Source organism: Strix uralensis, chromosome 12, assembly GCF_047716275.1.
Source record: "Strix uralensis isolate ZFMK-TIS-50842 chromosome 12, bStrUra1, whole genome shotgun sequence".
NCBI lineage: Eukaryota > Metazoa > Chordata > Aves > Strigiformes > Strigidae > Strix > Strix uralensis.
In genome coordinates, this window is record NC_133983.1 from 5,564,839 (window position 1) to 5,587,578 (window position 22,740).

The window sequence follows — 22,740 nt, forward strand, 5'->3', positions numbered from 1 at the left end:
ATTGCTAACACAGTGGAAAAATCAATTGTATTTATTGTACTGGAGGTAACCTGATAAGAATGCCATCTGTGAGCATCTTTCAAATTGGATTGGTGTACGAGTGCATAGTTATGTCTACAATTGGAGAGACTAAGGGACCTGTGGCGAAATGTTAATATTGCTTTAAATTTGAGATTTTATTCTTCATTTCCCTGCTAAAATCTGCTTGTGCCTAATGTTGTCATCTTTGTTTGGAAGTGTGTACACCTCAATCCAAAACATTGGGAAAGGTGAATCAGCTCTTTAATACATTCTTACCCACAAAACTCAATGGGGATTCCTGCGTGAAGAAGAAATACAGATTCAGATCCTGAATAGGAAATTTGGAGTTATCACTTCTTTAACAACTTCATTTGTTTCCAGATTCATATGAGGATTTTGTAAATTTTGAGTGTTTATATTTGCTATTTTTTTTTCATTAAATGCTTATCTTTCAGAAAAACATGTTTGCTACATGGCAAGATGGGCTGTGTTTATAGTAGACAAACTGAGGAATACTTGCTGAGAGCTTGACCCTATTGTGATAAGCATCAGTTTACCCTGAAGAGAAAATAGTTTTTAGAAGGATGTAAAATAACCTTGTTTTGAAGTCTTGCCAAAACCAACATGGTCAAATGATGTGGCTAGACACCTGCTGGGCCTTCTTAAAAATGCTCCATGGGGTTACGTAGGAGGTAGTTACCTTGGTCTAGTTTAGGCTCATTTGCAATTTTTTTGGCTCCTAAATATTTTAGAAAATATGGCCTAAATGCTGATGTGCTGTTGATTTCCTAAGCCCGCAACAGGTTTTCTGTGAGATCTAGACAGAGTAGATATCTCACTCTATTCTACCTCATTTCTCCAGTTTCTGCCACAATTCTCCAGTTTCTTTGTGTCTTGTTTATTCTAGACATTAGGACCTCTGACATAGGGACAAGTCTCTCTGTCAGTTTTCCATGCATTACATACCAAATGTCCACTCTCAACTGTGAACTTCTGCGTAATGCAGTATACAGTATTTTATGCAACTATAAAATACATAAATATCTACACATATTTATTAGGATAAATATATAATGAAACAGTTGTCATTAGAATTCTTATGTGGCCTCTCTGGCTTGAATACATACAGATGAAACTCCCTTATTCTGAACTTGAAATCAAAAGTAGAAAAGAAGAGTCTGTGTGGCAGACATATTACCAGAGAAGGGGGTGCTGAGATTTAAATGAGAAAGCCCTATTTAAGCTCATGGTTTCATTAAAAAATTACAGCAAAACAAACACAGAACTTCTGCTGTCTGATATTTCCCATTTTTTCTGTCCATAGTACAGAATTTGCATGCAAAAATAAAGAGTGTATATAGACAAAAATATCTGAAGGTGACATGGTCTTGTTTCCTAGAGTGGGTTTGAACTGATGATTTACAGGTAATGGCTAACTCCTCCCTGCCAATTTCTTTTTTTTTGGTCCCAGTGTCTAGTTGTTTATGTAAGAAACAAAGCTGAAAGAACAAAAGAGTAAAGGGGTGATAAAACTGCCGTGAAACCAAAACAAAATCTGTAAAGGCCAGGAGTGCTTTGATATTGTATGCATTTCCTCAAAGGACTTGCTTGAAGCAAAAGCCAAAGCAAAACCTGAAAGCTGAGGATCTGTTAGGCAGGTGCCCTACCTTTTGGGTTGGAAACTTATTCCCTTTTAGCTTCAGGATGTTTGTAGATTCAAAAATACTGCATGAAAGTACGAGGAACTGGAATTTACTTATTTGAGCATAGAATCCAACCATAATTATACACACATAATCAGTGATATAAAACAAGATAGAGAGGACTGAGACAGTGCTGCATGGTACTACATAGGAAGGCATCTAAAAGTAAGAAGTGATGAAGGGCATTATTCATGAAGAAGACAGTCCTACAAAGTCCTACAAATGAGGATTTTAAAAAGGCATAAATAGAAGTCTCTCTGACCACATGGGAAACAGAAAAAGTATTTTCAGGGTAGGTCCTCCTACTTCATACTTTTGAGCTGTTGAACAAGAGAATTGTCCATGGTCTTGAAAAGGAAATGTTTCTTCATGGAAAAGCATGCAAATGCAAAAATTTAATGAGCCTTGCTAAGTCTTCAAATAGTGAGAAATCAGTCTCTCTCTTTAGAGGACTAGGTTCAACAGTTAATGCATTGACCACAGGGGGAAAGCAGACTGATTGTCTTCATTTTGCATGCAGGACTTTCCTATTGGCAAATTACTTCAACTTGGTTTGCCTGATACAATAGTCAGATGCTGTCCTGTAGCAGTGAACTCTGCTGCAGTGGGATCCCACCTAAGTCAAATTAAGGGACTTGAAAAGGAGAGCGATGGAGAGAGGCAGTGGCCAGAATCGTCTCTTGGAAGTGCAGCCACAGAAGAAATAATGTCTCCGAGGCTTAACCAACTGTATGATGTGACACTGGATGGGAGACCTGTGGTTAAATTTCCTAATTCTTTGGCTAGTGATGATTAGAAGCTTTGTGCAGCAGAGGTGCTGGGTCTTCATTGTTGCCTGTCACCCAACTGCAGAATGTGAAACTGCTTTCTAGCTTCAGCCCTTTTGGCAGCAGTATTATGGCTGCTGTAAGGGAAGACAGAATAAAGCTGTGAAGCAGTCCAAGGGCAGAGCAGTGGTTAGAGACACAAAAACAAGCTCACTTGGATAGCTTAACATTGTGTATTCCTGCCTTTTTGGAAGGGGAGACCACCTCCAAATAACTCCAGGGACAGACTGCCAAGCTTCAGGCTAATGTAAATTAAAACAATTATGCTCTTACAATTTTAAGTTTATTTTGGCAATGCTAGCAAATTCTTAACAGCAAAGCGAGTTAGTCTCTTGGGAGAAGTTCTGAGAAGTCCCAGAGGAAAGCACTGGGCAGTAACAGACAGCTGGAAGTTCAACAGTTTTCTGTTGTCACCCTCTGGTTCATTGTGCAGAGTCTGCAGCAGGGTTAGCAAGAGAAATGCAGACTTGTAGTGATGTGAGGCCGTTTATTCTTATCTCCTGTTTTCAGAGTGGCTTGTTGGTTGTCTGGTGGAGTCTGAGCCTGCGCGTGGTGAAGCTGGCTGAAGCTGAACTTTAGAAGTATGCTAGGAGTTTGGGGGTTTGCGAAAAGAGGTGAAAGAGTGATCCAGGGATTATATTGGCAGGCAGTATGGATCCAGCCCTCCCAGCACTGGCTACGCCAACCAACCTGCTATGATCTGTTGAACGGTCACTCATTCAGCTATAGCAGCTATGGAGAAATTACTTATCATTTGAGCAATTAAACCAATACTGCTTATTTGAACAACAGCACAAATACTGATTATTCAGAAATGCTTGACTGCTATCTCCACTAGTGCTACCAAGGAAGAACACCTGTGCAGACTGAATACTTGTACTTTTATCTCACCGTATTGTCCTTTGCTCAGAATGTGGCATATTCTATGGAGAAGGGAAAAACTGGTGTGATCTGCCAAGCAGGTTAGGGTTGATTAGCATTCAGGCAGTTGGACTAGATGATCGTTGTAGGTCCCTTCAAACAAATATTCTATTCTATTCTAACATTCATATGAAATCCTTAATATTAAATAAGATATTGTAATATAGCCATGAGCTATTTCTTTCTGTGTGTATATGTGTGTACACATGCAGGCATATATTTAATACATAATTTAAAAAAGCTATTGCATATGCTTCTTAAAATTATATAAATTAATTTCATAGCCTAAGACAGTTCAAAGCTAGAAGGAGGCATTGGTTCACTTAATCCAATCCCCACTTGGTCCAAGCCAGGACTTTTTTCCCGAATATGCAGTATTAACAGCAGGAATAATATGTCTGAGTAAAGGGTATTCTTCAAAAAAGCAGGGAGTCTTGATCCAAGGACTTAACCCCCCCAAACAAACAAACCGGAAAAAAACACCTCTCACTTCCTTTGGAAGCCTGGTACATAGGTTTATTGTTTTTACCACTAATAAAGCATGCATTTTTTCAGATTCTGTTTTTTTCTAGGCAGTGGTTCATTCCATGTCTTTTTCCATTATATTAAAGAGTTCCGAGATAATAACAGGGTTTCTTAATATTTGTCTCAATTAAGAAAAGACTAATTGGAGATCTTATTAAAAAACATTTTTAGTGTAAGGATGAGAATGAATGAATGTTGTTGAATTATCTTGTTTATACTTAATATCACATACCTAGAAAATTTGAGGCATATTATTTCTGGAGGTAAAGAATTGCTGTTGCAGTCGACGTGGCTTCCTGGCTAGTTGTGCATGAGATCATGGCTGTTAGTGTGCAAGTGTAAATCTCAGAACTGGACAATTTACCCTAAGATGCCATTTTGCTCACACTTCCATTTTAAAAGGCAATGCCAGAAGTAAGAGCATGTGACTGACAGGCTCGGTATGCAGCAACCTTGCTGGCAGCTTTTGAGATGCCTCCAGTTCTGCCTGTCTCTGCTGTTTCTCTGTCAGAGTCTCAGAGTTGTTGGTTTTGTTGTTGTTTTGGGGGATTTGTTCCGGTTTTATGTTTTTGTCCTTACTACAGTTCCCTACGTTGAAATACCTTAGTTCTTGTGAGCATTTTACATAAGCAGTCTGGAACAAGTCTTTTCCCCTTGCAGGTATAAATCTCTGCATGTGCAGTGATCCCACGGAGCCAATGTCTGCTCATTTGTTGGCTTCATCTGTTCCAAAAGCAGAAGAATGTTCATCCACCTAGTCTTTGCTGCTAAAAACATGCATGTCTGAGTTTGTAAATAGAAATTATTTGTCCAAAATGGGCCCAAAGGACCTACTTCCTCCTGATTTAAAGAATAGTATAGTTACAGTCAATTGCTTAAATTTATGGGTAACTGCTGCTTTGTAAAATCATGACAGAATAGCAGGAAGAAAATGTATTTTTAACAAATACAGAGTGTTAGTGAGACACAAACTGTTAAGCATGATTCACAGTTCAGGCTGCTGTGTCTATTAAGTATTTAAACTATGGCATTTCATTATAGCCTTGGCTGCCTTTTATGTATTGTGACAGAGCGGTTAGTAAACCACTGCCCTTTACTCCCTTGGATTGGAACTGCCCTGCTGGGTGTGTACAGCCTGTCCTGCTCATAACGGGTAGAAAATTTCCTTCACCAAAAGGAGCAAGAGTGTCTGAGCTCTCTCCAAGTTGCAACAAGCCCCTGGGCAGCATGTGTGCAACTCTACCCTGATGCCAAAAAGTCCTAAGTGAACCTGACTTCAGTTTAATAAAACTGTAGAACAAGTTACGTAACGGTTTGATAGCATTTTGCACTGGTTTTTATATGACTTTGAGATAAACACACTTTTGGCCTTTGTTTCTTTCTCTGTAAAGAAGGTGGGTAAAAATCTTGATTCAGTTCTGAAAATGTCTTAGGAGAAACATGTTGAGGGCAGGAAAGGCAAGGGCAGTGGCCTCACTGACAAGGGCACAGTCTCGCAGTGGCCAAGAGAGGTGAAAAGAACTGGGCTGGGGAGGGTAATCTGGTTCAGCCAGGAGTCCAGAGATCACCAGAAAAGTCCATAGTGTTGGGACAGGTCCAAAGCCAAACAGGGAGGCAAGTCAGTGGGATGGATTGGTGGGGGACGTGGACAGGTACAGGCAGAGCTGCAATGCTGCTCAGGCAAGGGCTTTCCATCTCATTGGTTAACTTATTACAAACAGGAAAGGAGAGGTACAGAATCATTGAGGAAACGTACAATTGCCTGAGTTTTGGCCATAGGAAAAAGAAAACAATCCCTAACTGCAGAAAATGCATTAAAGTAACTTTAAAGTTTCTTCTCAGTTATCATGACTAGGTGATATCCTGGAGATGGGGCAGGTTGTTTCTGGGTTCCAACAGTGAGGTTTTAAAAGTGGCCACCAGCAAGTGGAATTAGACCCAAAGAGCTTTTCAGGACATATTTTGTTACTTTTGGCATTTCACAGGTCAAATGTAAAAGGTTAATGAGAAGGGTCAGTGTACTCCTTCAGCTTGTCTGATATACATAGGTGAAAACCTGGCAAATGTTACAGTTCATGAACAGAAACAGATGTGTTTACAAGTGACCTGTGATAAGGTTACCAGTCTGAAACTGGATCCAAAGAACTGTGAGTTGGTTTAAGGAAAGAAAATTTATTTCTTGTTTTCTGTCAGTGATGTAGTCATTGGAGAATGGATTTACACAGGCAAGAACAAAACAAGCAGCTGAGCAGAACTCCTTAAACCCACCAGATGTGCAGAGTTTTGTAGGATTATGGTCTTATTATTACAGAAGGTAAGCTGGTAGATTTGCCAGTGTTGCAAAACATACATGTAAGTTGTAGATGAAAAGGAAACTATTTCAGTCATCAATAGAAATGTGATTTAGCAGGTTCAGAGTTGAAAAGGCCCATTGCAAATGTTCCCCTAGTATATCTTTTTTTGAAAACCCTTCCATATTAAATACAGATGCTAGAGCATGCAGTTTGGGGCAGTATTGACAGAAGAACATAAAAATCTTGAGGGTATGGTTATTGAGGATGCTTAAAGCAGTTAGAGCTTAAATTCTCTAGGGAGAAGTTATTGCAACACTCAAAAGGAACTCCTGGCAGTCATTAAAGCTACAGAATATTTTCAACACTAGTATAGGAAGATGATTATGGTCAGGACAGACCATACATCCCTGCAGTGGCTCAGTAGATCCTGCAATTCTGAGAAGGTTGCCACGTGTCTGTAAAAGCTGCAACACTAACATTTTGCAATTACAACTACTTTGTTTTGTGCGTTATTGTGTTGACTCTGGTGCAGGACTAATTGGGAAGGTGATTAATGATTTCTGAAGAGAACGAGGATGCTTGGAAGGGGATAAGCCTTCTTTTCTTTTGGCATAGGTGAAAACTGGTTCATCCAGGTGAGAATTGTCTGTAGTAAGCAACAGTTTCCCAAAGTGGAGGTTATATCTGGATAGTGTACAGTGAAAAGACGGTTTGGCAAATGCAGCCACTTTAGAAGCGGTATCTTTTCAGAATACCACAGTAAAAAAACCTCTGCTTAGAACAGGAAAGCACTGAGTGTAAACATGAAGTTGTAGAGGACAGGAGAAGAAACCAATTGATCATTGGCTCAGGTGTTGGTTACTAGCCAGTTCTAGGCATCACGGACTCAATGTGAGAGAGATGTTGAGAAGGATCTGAGTTGACCACTTGTGTGATGCAGTCCATAGAGTCTCACAAAGCGTTTCATGTGCATGGAGCTGGGTAAGATCCTTGGCCAATGGATCCAAATGGCCAATCTGATCTCATGGGCAGCAGTAAGGTTTTGCATCTCTGTTTCTCAAGGTTACATTCCCTATAGAATATGTATAGCGCTGGTTCTGTGCTGACTCTTCCTGTCTGGGTTGTGGTGAGGTAGCCTGCTGATAAGGAGAAAGAACGTGGGTAATAGACAGGCATGTAAACTGCTCTGTGAAGGCAGCAGGCTTTGCGAAGGCGTGGACCATATAATCTCTTTAATGTAAATTGCTGCAGTAACATCTTAGAACTAACAGAGAAAATAACCTAGGTTTCTAAATAAATCCAGTACACAGTTATATCCTGGGCTAATATTGTCTTTCCTTTGACAGGTATTTCACTGTAACATGCTACTGAATTTCTAATTTCAAATGATACAAGGCAGCCTGGCCATGAGAAGTGTTGACAGTGTAATTTGATTTTATTTGTATCATTGGCACTTCATGTGTGGGACATTCTTTTCTGTTTTATTTTTTTAATGAGAAACATTCCATCAGATTATGAAAAGAACATTTTCTGTTGCCCAATGTATAAGCAAAAAAACCTAACCGACCAAAACCCCAACATTATAAAGAACAGAAAAATAAAACAAGTTAAACAATAATACTTGACTTTTATGTATAACGCATTGACTTCAAAAATCTGAGTCATTCCGTCCATATAAACAAATTATATAGTAGTAACAAAGTGCATGAAGCAAATTGCTAAATTTAACTAAGGTATTAAAATAAAAAGTACTTTAAAACAATACTTTAACAGTTTCTTGCCATGATTCCATCATGCATCAATACAAATCAAATCCTGAGGCAACCTGTGCCTATGACAGTCTTTCTGTATTATTGTGTAAATAAATGGAAGTAATGATCAAACTCGCAAGAGGGTGAAAAACATCGAGACAAACCATCTATTTATAACAGAGCTGTAATTAAAAAAAAAAAAAATCAAAGTGCACTGCTGGTACATCTCATTTGAGCCTATATGGGAAGTGTATAGCACAGGGGCATGATCCAGTCTCCAATGGTTTCAATGCTTTGTTTAAGCACCAAGGGAATAAAGAACGATGGATGTTCTGTTACTAGCATTACTATGAATAGCATGAAAACCGAAAAATTGTACCAGAATATATACGTAAACATCTTTTGTATACTGAGGAGGCAAACACTCTTAAATTATCTGATGTGTACAGTACTGGTACTTAATGTTTTGGTGCCAGTACCAGACTGGTCCAGTAATTAGCATTCAGATCTATTTCTAATTACAGATAAGGCATATAACGAAAAAGTAAATATTTGGTTATTAATATCTCATACAGTTCAGCAACCCAACCAGTCAGAATTTATCTTGCCAATTTTAACAATCTTCAAACTCTTGTCTTCCATTTGTAGATAGTACTGATCTTTGAAAAAGTAGGTGTATCCTGTGAAGGTAAATAAAAAAGCATACTCAGATTATGGAGCACATAATTCTTAATCAAAGCTTTTTTGTCTGTTTGATATTATGAAGCTTAATGAACTGGAAGACTTATTTCCCAAAATATTTATACACAACAAAAGAGGTTTAATTAAAAATACATTCTCCTGGAGAAGAGAGGTCTTGTTAATTGAAGCCTGCAGCCAGGTTACCATTTTGTGAGCCAGAATTTTCTGGTAAGAAATGTTTGCTGGCAAGATAGATGTTGAAAATGTAATTGAGTCAAGACTCATGTGATATCAGTGGTGCTTCCAGACATTATGTGTATCTGTGCAAAATATGAGGCCACTTAAAACCATGGGCCAGGCTCTCAGCTGCAGTTGATAGGTGGTTAAACAAAAGAGCAAAATACAACCCGTTTGTGCCTGTGCTCAAGATTATCATACTCAAGTTCTGGCTGTGCTAGAGCAGGTTGATGCTGAAATGGTACTGTGACTGCATGCTGGTGCTGAGGAACCTATGGACCTGTCAAGAAGCTGGGAAATTTCCAAGCCATAGGGACTGGCCCCGTCATGCCTTCTGGTGTTAGGACATTCTGTGCATTAGGCATTGGGTGGCAGGAATTGCTCTAGTCTCTGTCTCAAACTACACTAGAAAGAGAATTCTTCACAGAGCCAATTTTCCCCATCCCCAAGTTGGAAAACCAGCATGAACCCAGATCTGAGCCTCTAGGACATCTTGACATAAAAGTGTACAACATAGCAATGGAAAACAATGAGATGCTTCTAAACAAGACAGTATATAGCCTTTTTTTTAAAAAAGAAGAAAAGGAAAAAAGGGGGAAGATGCTAATAAAAGCTGTTTCTTGCCTTATTAAGCTTTGCAAAATGTTCAGCATCAGGGAAATAAATAATAGAGTAGTAGCAGATTGAATTAAATGACCATGAAAAGGGAAACTAACATAACTATTATTATTATTTGCTTGGATAAAAATATTCAGGAGAGGTCATATTCCCTAAATGTTTCATTTTACAGAGTTTAAACTGTGATTAGTAGGGTATTTATCAACTGATATTTAATGGGAAAATAAAGAGAAAAAAAAAGTTTGTTTGAACCAGTAGTTTCCAAAGCTGGGTGGGAATTTGTCTCCTACTCATGGACCACAAGAAATTAGTCTCCAATAAGTTTTACAGCAGACAAATAAGAGAGCTTGTTAGTGACTTAAATCAGAATTATGGCTTACCGCTGTCACCAAGACCCAGGACAGCATCGAGGTTATCTGGAACACCATTCCAAGAGTCAGCAATGAATTTAGGGGATGCAAGCTCCATTTTCTTCTTTTCTTCATTGTACCTGAAGAAAATTATATCCCTGCATTACAAATCTGTATTTAATGTTAAAATTTAACATAATTTTTCAGAAAGTCCTCAGCAAATGTGACTATATAAAGCAATCAAAGAGAAATATAATAACCGAGATTCTAACATTGTTTCTATTTCATTATAATTATTCCTGACTCCTTTAAAACCCTGTAAAATTTTATGTCTTTCCGTTTGGAAATGCAATTCTTGCTGAATTGAAAATATACTTTCTAAGCGAAACCCTTTTTAGAAATGTATCTTTAAAATTTCAAACATAATTCTAGGAAAGGTAACTTTTTTCAGGCAGCAGCCAGCATCTGAAGGTATCAGATTTTAATGTGAAATGGCTATCTTTTAAAAATCTTATTTGAAATATGCTTGTAGTCCATGTAATTGCTGGATTTCTATTAAATTACTAATTACTTTCCCTAACATTTCATTAAAAACCCCTGTTATTTTCACACAGTCTCTCTCTCAGTGATGATCGACAGATAAATGCCAAGTTAAAAATACATGCTTTTCTTCGGGGTCAAGAAACCCCAAAATCATAATGGTTTTCACAATCTATGCTTTAAAGAGGAAAGACTCAGCTGGTGTACATGCACCTAACTCCATAGAAGTCGGATCTAGTTTTCAGTGCCCTTCAGAAGTGAGTGGATCTGTCTGAATCCACATCTACAGATGAGCAGTTGTTTCATTTGTGTGCTTTCCACTGTAGAATGCAAAGACAGATTTGTGCAAAGCCAGTTTTACACACCAACAAACAAGTGATCCAGGATCTCCCTTGCCCATATATAGGGAATAAATGTCCCAGAGATGCAATGTCCTTGAGAGTGAAGATGGAAGGAGCGAGACTGTGGCCTGGTTTCCCCATTTTTCTGATTCATAGATGGGAGTCAGTGCTGAGCAGGAGGCGTGGAGATGTCCTGAGGAGCAGTGACATGGGATATAGTTTGAACCAGACTTCCAATGCATGTGAGGCCTCAGTCACCCTAGCAGCAACTCTTCAGGAGCAGTGGACTTCAGAGAGGTCGTCTTTGACTAGTACTGGAGGGAGGGAAGCATTTATGTTCTCTATTTCTATTTATCCATATCTGTATGTATCTTGGGTTACCTTTCCCTCATTCCTGTATGGAACTACTTGGATAGTAGTTCCAAAGTAACACCAGTGCAAATGAGCAGTAGGTTGGTCAAAATAAATTTAAATGATTAATTTAAATTACTTACTATTTTTTCCTTGGATATTTAAAGAAAATCTAGTACCCTACTGGGTAGCTTTAAAACTTCAGCTGTGGAATCTGAGCCACCTCCTCTTCACCTTGCTTAACAATCTTGTTATAATAGCACAAACAGCTTGTGACTGGAAGGAGGGAGAGGAGAACACTTCCAAAAAATCCATTTAAAGTAAGTGTGAGAACGGCACAGGAAGGATTATTTTGATTCTGTGTGGCAGAGTCCTTGTATAAAATAAACCAGCCACATACTTAAGGGTTATAGCATCTGTGTTAAACAGAGATGCATTTTTTCTTGAAATATTTGTCAACTGCTGGCTTGGTTCTTTACACAGATAGAAATCACTTAAGCTTATTTTGATTCCTTAACAATAAATTATGCATCTGCAGTGACTACAATTGATAAGGTACTTTGATAAAAATACTGTCTGTGATTAGAGTGATGAATTACTTGGAGGCCCTGGAGTAGATTAATAAAAACAATAGTTGGTACAGAGGAGACTAGCAGCTTTGCTAACTCATAGTTTGTAGGTTTTGGTAGGAATCCAAAGTATTGCAGATGGCTGTATTAGAACTACTTGCAAATGTTTTAAGATGGTCTCTACAATACGACATTGAAAAATGAATAACATTCTTTAGCTTTTAAGTTGGGTTTTTTTTTTTTCTTTAGATAATGGAGAAGAGTACTGTCCTCAAAGTAATTGAAAGTTATGATCAAGTGGCAATTGTGAAAGGGTATTTTATTTACTTACAGGAATCCACAGCCATTAGGATATAATAAAGACATTCATCCAGTTTGATCATAACATGAAATTAATGTTCACATAAAATGGACTCAATTATACTGAGACCTCCTTTGATATTTTATATAGAGCATCTCTCAGAAGGAACCCTTATAGCTTGGAGAATCTTTTAGATTTCTGGTGGGTGTTTCTAATGTTTAACTTTCCTCTAAATTGTCAGTTAATGAATGGTTCAACTTTCAGCCTGTTGTGTAATGTCTGCATTCCTGCAGTAAAGTCCTGTTCCTCAAAGAGACCTCTGATGGTGAAAGCAGGAGTTAGTGTCTCTGTTTTGTTCTCATGCCATTCTGATAGACAGAGGTAACTCAAAGTTCCTCAAAGCACTAAAGTGCCTCTGGTTTTTAAGATGATCTTTTGTGCCAGATCTTCCTGCCAATTATGATAATGAAATTCTATTAAATGCAACTAGTAGATTCTTCATCAGGTGTAATGTAGGATATTTATCTCTACCACAGTTATAGCCTTGAGACATTTTAAGGACATTCCTTCCTAATCTAAGAGTCCAAGATCTTTCCTGGATAGAGTGTGGCAGCAGGTCGCCTGAGTTCGGTTGTTTACATTGTGTTATATTTTGCTTCTCATACAGTCCTTTGAACAGGAACCTTAGTTCAAATACAGTTACATGCATTTGTGGAATACCACATTTGTGGTGTTCTTTGCAACAAAAACTTCTCTGAGCATGTACTGCAAACATGAAAAGGATTGTAGAGATGGTCAAAATGAACTGAAGCTAAGATTTTTCCCAAAGTATTAACAGATATGCTTGTTGTGTTTTGTTCAGATCTCCTCAGTGCCAACTCTATTAGTAGAGCAAATGTGTTAGTGACTGGTACATCAGCTGTTGAAAGGATTTACAGTCATCCCCAGCATGCTTTGCCAGTCACACTGCTGTTTCTTTTACATTCAGTGCCTCCAAACTCGATGGCTTAGCGAAAGAATTTCAAAGGCAATCTGGTCAGTCTTTGGCTTCAAGTGATTGGAGATGAGCCCATTTTAAGGAATTCCTTTCAGCGTTTTCTCCCAGCAATAGTGAGCTGACAGAAGGGACAGCTTGCCCCTCTCAAGAGCCTGAGACTGACGTGGGGCAGTTGTTGGTACACAGGGGTTGAGGGATGGGTTGTTAGTGGTGAGTGGCCTGACAGAGACTCCCAGATACCATCATCATTGCAAACTGTGTTCTCAAATATATGCTAGTTTCCTGCTGCTGTATTGAAGTACTTTCCTAGCCATACTCCATGGACCAGCATCCTCACTCGCCACTGCTGTCAGCGCTGTCCTGGCAGCCCTCGTTGTGTATTCTCAAAGGCTGAACCCCCTGTGTTTGGTTCCTGCCTCCTGCACCACAGTGTGCATTCAGCCCTAGAGACACAGCTTGGCAAACAGCGTACCAGCACCACTTCAATGCATCTTACTTCCAGTATCTGTCTCCAGCAAAAATGTACGTCCTCTTGTTTCTGCCCCAGTTAAAAGCTGCATCAACACGCTGCACATCAGGGGGTAGTCCCAGGTTGGTGAGTTTCTTTGGATAGCCCCTGTCCAAGTTACTGGCTGTATAAACCCAGTACTCATTTCCTAAGCAGGAAAGAAAACAAAACAAACACACACTGTTTATTAATCAGATACAGAGCAGTATTTCTTCTTTTATGCTCTGTTATGTGACTTTTTATTGCTCTAACTGTACTACCAGTCTTTCTAGTATTTTACCAACTGTGAAGCACTAGATTAGGGTGCAGGTGTACTCTACAATTTCTGCTTTTGCCTCCTGAGTGTTGCTTGCCTCTTAGCAAAAGACATCACTTCAGCATGCTCTTGATTCCTCCCTTCTTAACTGTGTCATCTTTGAGGCAGACACTGTCTTAGTACAGTTGGGGTTATGTTAAAACAAATAGTTAATATTTGTAATTTTTTGTATGATGAAGATGGTCTGAAACCAGGCATGGGCACCTGAAGGTCAAATGAAGAAGCTCATGTTCACCCTCCATTTGTTTTGTTGAGCGATTTTATTGATTGATTAACACAAAGTTTTTGCCCAGAGTTCCTGTTTCTGTTGTTTATTGTCATACAGAGTTTTCTAATGTCTCTCCAAATATGTAGTAATGGAAGATGTACTAGTATTCTACATTCTTTACATGGAATTACAATTTACTTAGTAAACACCCTCACGGGATTCACTGAAAGCCATGGAAAGATTCATTCATGAAAGGACATTCATTGATTCTGTGCTAGTGGGAAAGAAAGTAAGCATGAGAAGTTACAATTTTGCCATTTGGGAGCAAAGGGTGGGTCTCAGGAGTAGGTATTTTAAGGCAGTTGGGGTTCATGTAACTTTCAAACCGATCTTTGTTTGATAGTATCTATCTATCTATCTATCTATCTATCTATCAAGTAGGTTTTCCTGGAGATTATAAAGAGAGGGAGAGAGGTTTAGATGTAATAGGATTATATATAGTATATGCAGTATTTAAACTGTTTTGGCTTGCCTGAAATAAAACTTTTTCAAGCTTTTTTTTTTTTTTTTTTTTTTTTTTTTCCCCCTCCATGTAAACTCAGGCAAATGGCCTTGGAGACATGTGGAACAGATTATCATTACTTTTTTCCCTCCTGTACAGAAAATGTACAGCAGCACTGGCCATATGTTTTTTACATGATTGGAGATGTTTAGTCATCTTTTAGTAGATACTGGAGCCCAGTTTTTGCTGGCTCAGTTTTTCATGTTGAAAACAGCCTCCCAGTTCCACTAATGTGGCCAGTGCAGCTGAACCATATGTGTGACTTATGACGGACAGAATAATGCTTCCTGTTATCCTCCTCTCCCATGGAGGCAGCTCGACAGCTGCCTGTATCCTCTGCCTGGTAAGCCACCATGGCAGATACTTGGAAGCCAGAGTAGAAGTCAGTCTTTGGCAAAAGAGGAGGAGACAAGGAAAGACATGGCAGGGGAAAAAGATCTAATCTTCTCAAGCAACATGTACAGAGACAATAGCTTAAAATGAGAGGAAACAGAAGAAAACCAGCAGTGACTGATGAACAGAGCTCCCACTGTTGTTGCTTTTTGTTTTAAGTGATGACTATTGTTTAGTCTTGCTTATTGTTGAGTGTATCTTTCTAGGTGCTTATAGCTCCCCTTTGTTGCAATGGAGGCTGAATGCTGTTCAGAGTCTTTCAGACCCAGCCTTTGTCCTAAAATCATCAGCATGGGATGTTTTGAGATCTGTCACCCATACCTGCTGGCTACACTGTCTCTTAGGCAGGCCATTCTCTGGCCCAGTTACAACTCGGAGGAAGTTGAGCTTGAATGCAACATTTATGCAAATGGCTACTTACATTTTAAAACTTAAAACTGATACCTGCAAAAAATACAGCCTTCTCGTCCTGAGGGGCCTCATAGACAGCATCAATTTTCTCTGGCAGATCAGGCCAGAATGTAGCAACAAGAAGAGGACCTGTGGGTTTTCCTCGGGGGTTTACAGTCCTCCACATGAATCTGAGCAGAACAGAAAATTGTATGAGATTTACAATGAACTAATTCACCGGCACATCTGTTTCTCATAATTTCTGGCAAAGGCCACATAAGCGTGCGTATACACACATGCGCACACACACACGTTAGCAGCAACACACACTTGTGGCTGTTTTCCTACGGTGTCTGAAAAACCAAATCATTCATTTAGAAGCATGTTGCTCAAAGAGTTGCACAATAAGCTGCATGCAGGTGAAATTGCTTGCACTGATTGCACTGATTGCTTTGGAGCTCCTGTTGCTTTTTCCATCAGGGCAAAATGTATTCTGTGCTTCGAGTATATAAATAAACTCATTTACAAGGCATTTAAACTATTAGAGCTCTCCTGCTGTTGTGTATGGAGCAGATAGATGAGTGTTTGACAAAAGCAGAGATTTATATTCCGTGAATTGCTCTTGCAATTACTATTGTAGTGACTAAAAGTTCAAATTTAATAACAGTATATCAAACTGCTTGGAAGTGAGCTTGGCTGTAAAAGAAACTGCTAGCACTAAAAATGTTCATTAGAGAAATGCAAAGGGTAATTTATTGGCTATTTTATGTATAAGTAGGATCATCATTTGATTTAAGCTTTAAAAAGCTGTAATTATATTTAAATGGTAGAGCTTTGTGCAGAGGGCTTTTGGTATTAAAAATGGCACTACTATTTCCTCCTCCATAGAGCGAAGAACTTTTTTCCCCAACAGAACAAAAGTTTTGCCATGGTCATAAAATGAAAAATCAGCAGGCTGGTGGAATCACTCTTGCACCAAACTATAGCTATTAAATTCTCAGATCAAACAGTTTTTACCATAATTGTGTTGCTGAAGCTCAAGGTGCTACTAGCATCTTACTTTTTTTCAGACTATAAATAATCATTACCCATTTCTACCTAGAATAATTATACCTTTGAGAAACCCAGGATCTGAAACTGAATTTTGGTTTTCCCGAAAACTTGGAGGAGCAGACCTAAATTCGTTTAATAAATTGCTATATTTTTATCACAGAAGTTTGGCTGTGAACAGAGCTAGCTTTGGACAAATAGAGCATTTTTAAATGCATTTGCAAGTATGATTAGTTGCTGCATACGGAATTATGGTAATCTATGGTGTTTGATATGAGGAAGAGTACAACTGGCAAGTGCGTTGTTTTTTCTGTTTCTTAATTAAAAATATGTATTAGTTGGTACTAATAATGAAAATAGTAATATGTTAACTTACTCTCATTTTGCATATATATATGTATTTTTAACATGTACAGAAATATCTCTGAGCATAACTCATCATAATTTTTATTTAAAAAAAGAGGCAAGGAATAAGGCATTTAGCTAATTACTCTTGCTCTTGACAGTGTTTAAACTCTTATGAAACTGTAAAAGGTAATAACGTTTGTTTCATGCATCTCTTTTTAGACAGAAAAGCTGATCCAATATTATATGAAATGGAAATCCATATAACAGATCTTTCTAACACTGCATTCGTAAAAGTAGCTCCTTTAAAAATCCAAGTTACAGAATTCTCAATCACATTTGGGCCTGATTTATGGCTGAGTCAGCACTAATAATTGCTATCTGCATGAATTCCAAACTTTCCAGAGCCAACAGACTTGAACACCGAGTTTTTATTAAAGCACACATTTCAAAGTACTTGTTAAAATGGTGAGGTTTTCTTGTGGAAAGGGAAACTTTGTCAAAGCTGAATTTTCTTCTGTTTTTGAATCGGGTAGGAGGTATTTTTATTTCTACTCATCTTATTGAGGAGATGGTGAAAATAATTATTTGGCTTTCTCATTTCACTTTGAACATGTTAAAATGTTTTAACTCATTCAGGTTAAATTTTAATATTATGTTTATAGACTGATTTAATATTTTGTAAAAGTAAATATTTTACATTATATTTCAATATAATCAAGATTTGCTGTTATTATTATTATTACTACTAGTGCTACGTGCAGTTATGTAAAGGGACCAAATCAGAAGTTTGAATTTTTGTTCACTTTCAGAAGAAAAACATCTGTGTAAATGCTGCACTCAGACACTCAGTTGCTTGGAGGATTCTGTGCCCAGTGGAAAAGCTCAACTGTTCTCTATAACCAACAGCACCTCCAGTAATTCCCTTTTATTTCCTTGGTTTGAGGGGGGAGGGAAAAACACCGTTTTGAAAGAATTAATCTGATCTGACCTCCTTTTTGCTATTTACTCCTTTTGCTTGTGTAATATGACAGTTGGATGCTATGGTCATTTTCATGAATCATGAAAGTCACACGGCACATGATAGACATTTGTTTTTTGAATTCCAAAAGTGAGTCATAATGCTGCTTGCCTGGTACTTGGAAAGCTGCAAAACTGACAGTCAAAGCAATTCCAGAGCAAAACAATTCAACAATTGTCTGCTTTTGCTGCATGTTAGATAAAGCATGAGTCAGTTTGAACAGATTGTTTTGGCACTTGCATAGTTCTTTGACCAACTGTATCTGAATATGAAATACTTCTGTTTTGTTGGGATTATATAGAATACTGAGTTGCTTTGCTGATTTAGGAATAGATTTTAAATTGTTCCTTGTTGGATCAAGCCTTGCGTGATTACCAGTTTACAAAAGCAGAAGCCAGGTGGAGGTCTGGCTGAAAACCAAGGCCCACAAGTGGGCAAAAGAGGATCAGTGTGCTGTGAACACTGTGGAACTTGAAAGGGTTTTCTACTGCTGTGAGAATCTTTTTCCTTTTGAAGGCACTGAGCTGAGGTGAATACTTTAGCTCTCTGATGACTATGCTTGCAAAAGTGGGCAACGGTTTTGGCAAACTGTTAGGCCAGTGTGTTGGGGCCAGCTCTGTGCAGCTTGTTGGTGAAAGGGCCCAGTGCTGGCTTTCTGTAAGGCCATTTCATGGCCGAGAAAGGGCTGTTTCTTGCCATTAGGGATCACTGGATTGTAAGGAATCTTAGCCTGCCACTGACAGGGCCAAGAGGAATAGTACAAAAGGTATCACAGGTATCCCCACAGGCATGTTCAGAGAACCCTTTTTGCCCCTAGCAGCTGTAATAGAAATGGGGAACATTATGTTCTTACAACCAGAAGTTTGATATCCAATTTCTGCATTGTTAAAACACAAAGCCTGTGATAAAGATGATGTCAGACTTCAAACCCAAAGCACCATTATTCTGGGTATCAAATAGATGGGAACTAGAAGAAAAGGTACTGAAGGAATTACTGTGTACCATAGCCTGCAAAATTACCCAACTGACCATGATTTTTTTGATATGAAAAGCTGGTGGGTAGAGTTAAACTGTGGAGCATTGTAATAAATCCTTCATATCTTCTAGCTGATAATTTAAATCTGGAGGAAATGGCAGGACTTTACACCCACGGGAGATAACTATTAAATTGCTGTTTTGTGAGGGCGACCTTGTTTGTTGGTTCCTGCTTCCTCTTAAATGTCAGCTGACATCTGGGAAGGAGCAATGAACAGGTGAGTTGTAATACTTCCATCAGCTTCAGATGCTTGTATATGTTTCTATATGATAGCAGACAGTGTTTGATTTAGGCATGCGCAGTGAATGTGTGTGGGCCTAGATTTTCAGCGACTTTGGGGGAATGTTCAGGGTAACTGAGGATAAATGATTTCAAATTGGGCATTGATTTATGGCAGGGAAAAAGGAGCTTTAGTGTCTCTCAACATGGTGCTGCCAAGTCCCATACTCCTTGGGAGATACTCTTCATTTCTGAGCAGCTGGATAATACAGGCCCTGGCAAAGGCAGTGGGAGCTGCAGCTGTGCAGCCACCTCATTTGATCAGGAATGTCCCTGCTTTTGCATCAAAAATGCCTTTTGTGTCTTTTGCCTCGGAGGCCTTGCACACATGTAGCCTATCCAAATCATCAGTGTCCTTGATGTGTTATTACAGCAGCCATGAGTCACATAATACTGTTATTTAATGATTTTGGACTCAAACTGGATTAAACCACTGAGGGACCAGACTTTGCTCACAGATTTCCATGATTGTATCTCTATGAACATGGGAAAGGACCAGATCCTCTTTGGATCAGTCTATCATAATGAAAGTTATACTAAAACTGAAGATTTGCTAAAACAGTGTCTCCATGGTGGAAGAGGCATCTGAGATTATTGCCACTAGCTTTGGATGAACTACTTTTTTGGAGGAGTGTTTTTAGAAGTTGAGATTGGAAATTTTCCTGCAGTCAGATTTGAAGCTTTCCCCCAGAGTGCAGACTGTATGAAATGAAATCAGGAAGGATAGTGCCTCCAGAGCTCTACTCCACTGAAAGTGATGGGATTTCCATTGCTCAGTTACAATCCTTGTAGGTTTTGCTACAAAAGGCATCCGGAAATATTTTATAGGGAATGAATCCTTCTTTGGCAGGGAATAGACTGGCTAATGCATCTCTTCCATTGCTAATTTTGTGATTAACATTACAGATGGGTAAATCTCTAAAGATTCTGGGGGTCATATCTGGTTTGCATAAGCATTTAGAAGTTTGGATGTGTCTCCCACCTACTTCACCCTTTTAAGCAACCCTTATGTGACTCTACAGAAGTCAGCAGGGCTAACACCTGGGTTAATTTTTGCTCTCCAATCCGTAAAATTGGGCAGAAGATATCATGAGAACAGGCTTTTTTTGTGAGGCTTGTGTCATTCCCTTGTCGTGATTTTAGCTAGAAGTACCAGCAGCCCAGTTGTTGTCATAGCATCTTGACTTGTGCAATCCCAGTGTAGGACAGAAACTAGAAATTAATAACCACCACAAAACTGCCTAAAATAATGACTGAAGTTGAAAATTCCAGACTCTCAAAGAAGTTTGAGAGTAGCTCTAGGAAAAGGTGAATTTATGGCATAATCATCTCGCCTATCTCTAATTACAGAAAATCTCTTGGACATGAAGGTGGTTGGGAGTAATCAGCTTGGATTTTCAAATGGGAAGTCATGCTTGACCAACCTGATAACCTATGATGAAAGGACTGGCTTGGTAGATGAGGGGAGAACAGGTCAGAAAGGTTTTTGACCCTGTTTCCAATAAGATTCTCATAGAGACACTGTTGAAGTATGAGTGAGGTAAGCAGACAGTGAGGTGGACTGAAAATTGGCTGACTGGCTGGGCCTAGAGGCTGTGGTTAGTGCTATGAAGTATAGCTGGAGGCCAGTAACTAGCAGTGTACTCCAGGAGTCAGCACTGGGTAGAAGACCGTTTAACATCTTCAGTAATGATCAGGATGATGGGGCAGAGTGCACCCTCAGCACATTTGCTGATGACCCAGAGCTGGGAGGAGTGGCTGATGCACCAGAGGGTTGTGCTGCCATCCGGAGGGACCCTTGACCCCTGGAGAAATGGGATGACAGGAACCTCATGCAGTTCAGCAAAGGCCAGTTCAAGGTCCTGCACCTGGAGACTAACAACCCCAAACACCAGTACATACTGGGGGCCAACAGACTGGAAAGCAGCTTCGTGAAAAAGGGCCTAGGGGTCCTGGTGGAAACCAAATTGGCCATGAGCCAGCAGTGTGCCCTTGTGGTAAAGAAGGCCTTATTATTTAACCATAAAATGAGAATTTGCCATCTCTTTCTGTTAGGAGTTGATTAGGACACTTTGCTGTCTCTGAACACACAGAAGAAAGGACAGAGATTGTGCCTGCTATTAAATTTCTAGAGTTTGATGAATAGGTCTGACAGATTCCTCCACCTGAGGCCCCATTGGTAAGCACCTTATCTCACTTACCTATCTTTGAAGAAAAACGTTTCTCCTCTAATTTGTGCGACTCCATCAAATACAATGTCATGCTTGCAGAGCTCTGGAGTGACAGGTCCAAGGGTTGGACGTGGGCCTGGCCCTGGGCCTGGCCCTGGTCCAGGTTCAACATCAGTCGAAACTTCTGTAATGGTGAACAGAGATATTCTGTTACACTGAAATACAGTGTTGCATAGGTTACATAGGAAACACTCACTACCATAATTTCTAGATGGGGAATAATTTGGAGGCAGTGCTTAAAGGACAAAAAAACTTATAATAAAATCTTTTCAGAAGAAGGGTGGTCGAGAACAGCTGAGAAGGCCTTAGCTTCCAGTCCTGCCGTAATCTGCTGTGTGGCCTCATTGTGCCTGTGTGAGTGTCTTTCCATGTTGAGCTGCCTGTTTAACTTGAAAGATATTCAGAAGCCACTATACTGGGTTTAAATGTTAACATTACAATTTTTATTTTACTGGCTTCTAAAAAGAAGAGAAATGCCTTTCAAAGTCCTTCTATTCAGAATTGTCTGCAACTCCGCTGAGAAAGATGTCAAAGTGGATTTATCTTTCTAGAAGTGCCAATAGTTTGCAAGTTACAAAGATGCATTTTGAGCCATTTGTATGGTCTTTCTGCCCTCATAAATAATCAAAATGTGCTCTTCAGAACATGCACTTTGCCATCTGGTTTATTTTGTTTTGTTTTATTATTTGGCTACTGCTGTATTGCCTTATGAGGCATTTGCCTTTTTTTACAGGTTGATTTACTGTATGAAGCAAAGTGGAGTGTAGCTGATTTGAGATAATAATAGTGGAAGAAAACAAAGGTTTTTTTGAACAGTTGTTTTATATAGAAAGCAGTTTGTAAAGGGTTATATCAGTTATAAAGAGACAAGGAAGATAGTTTTGTCTCAGGTTTTGAAGTGTGCCTCGGGAAAACTGGGTTAAATTCTGAACTATATCAAAGATACGCCATATGAACTTAGAAAATTCACTTAACCTTGCCCATGTCTCAATTCCCAGTCTTAATTAAAGCAGCTAAGAACAAGGTAAAAATGAAGATTCAAATCAGATTTTTGATAAAAAGGTGTCTTGTGGTAATCATTTTAGTATATTCTTATTATCATTTCTAAGGTGTTGTATGTTGTAGAATATAGTCACTTACAATTAGGAAAATATCTCAGTAGAAAAGTGAAAAGTACAGAAAGAGAAATTATGTAGATTTTCTTCAATTGCTTAATTGACTGTAGTATACTTGTGCCTCTACAAGGTAGGAAATATATGCATGGAAGGAACTTCAATCTTAATAATACTTATGCATTTTACTAAGAGTATCTGTGGAGAAAATAATAAATTTTAAAGATGTACCCACATAAAAATACTTAAATCCACTTTTTCT

The 22,740-nt window shown here is 38.9% G+C and overlaps 1 protein-coding gene across 1 annotated transcript in view; it reads right to left on the bottom strand.

Annotated features, from left to right (window-relative positions):
• Positions 1-7,707: 7,707 nt before the first annotated feature.
• Positions 7,708-22,740, bottom strand: part of MMP2 (matrix metallopeptidase 2) — a 36,470-nt gene continuing 21,437 nt past the window's right edge. The window contains exons 9-13 of the mRNA XM_074881347.1: positions 21,337-21,490; positions 15,459-15,595; positions 13,524-13,683; positions 9,959-10,068; positions 7,708-8,722 (exon numbers count right to left, since the gene is read on the bottom strand). Coding sequence (XP_074737448.1) covers positions 8,619-8,722; positions 9,959-10,068; positions 13,524-13,683; positions 15,459-15,595; positions 21,337-21,490 — 665 coding nt within the window. The 3' untranslated portion in view covers positions 7,708-8,618. The remainder of the gene's footprint in view (positions 8,723-9,958; positions 10,069-13,523; positions 13,684-15,458; positions 15,596-21,336; positions 21,491-22,740) is intronic.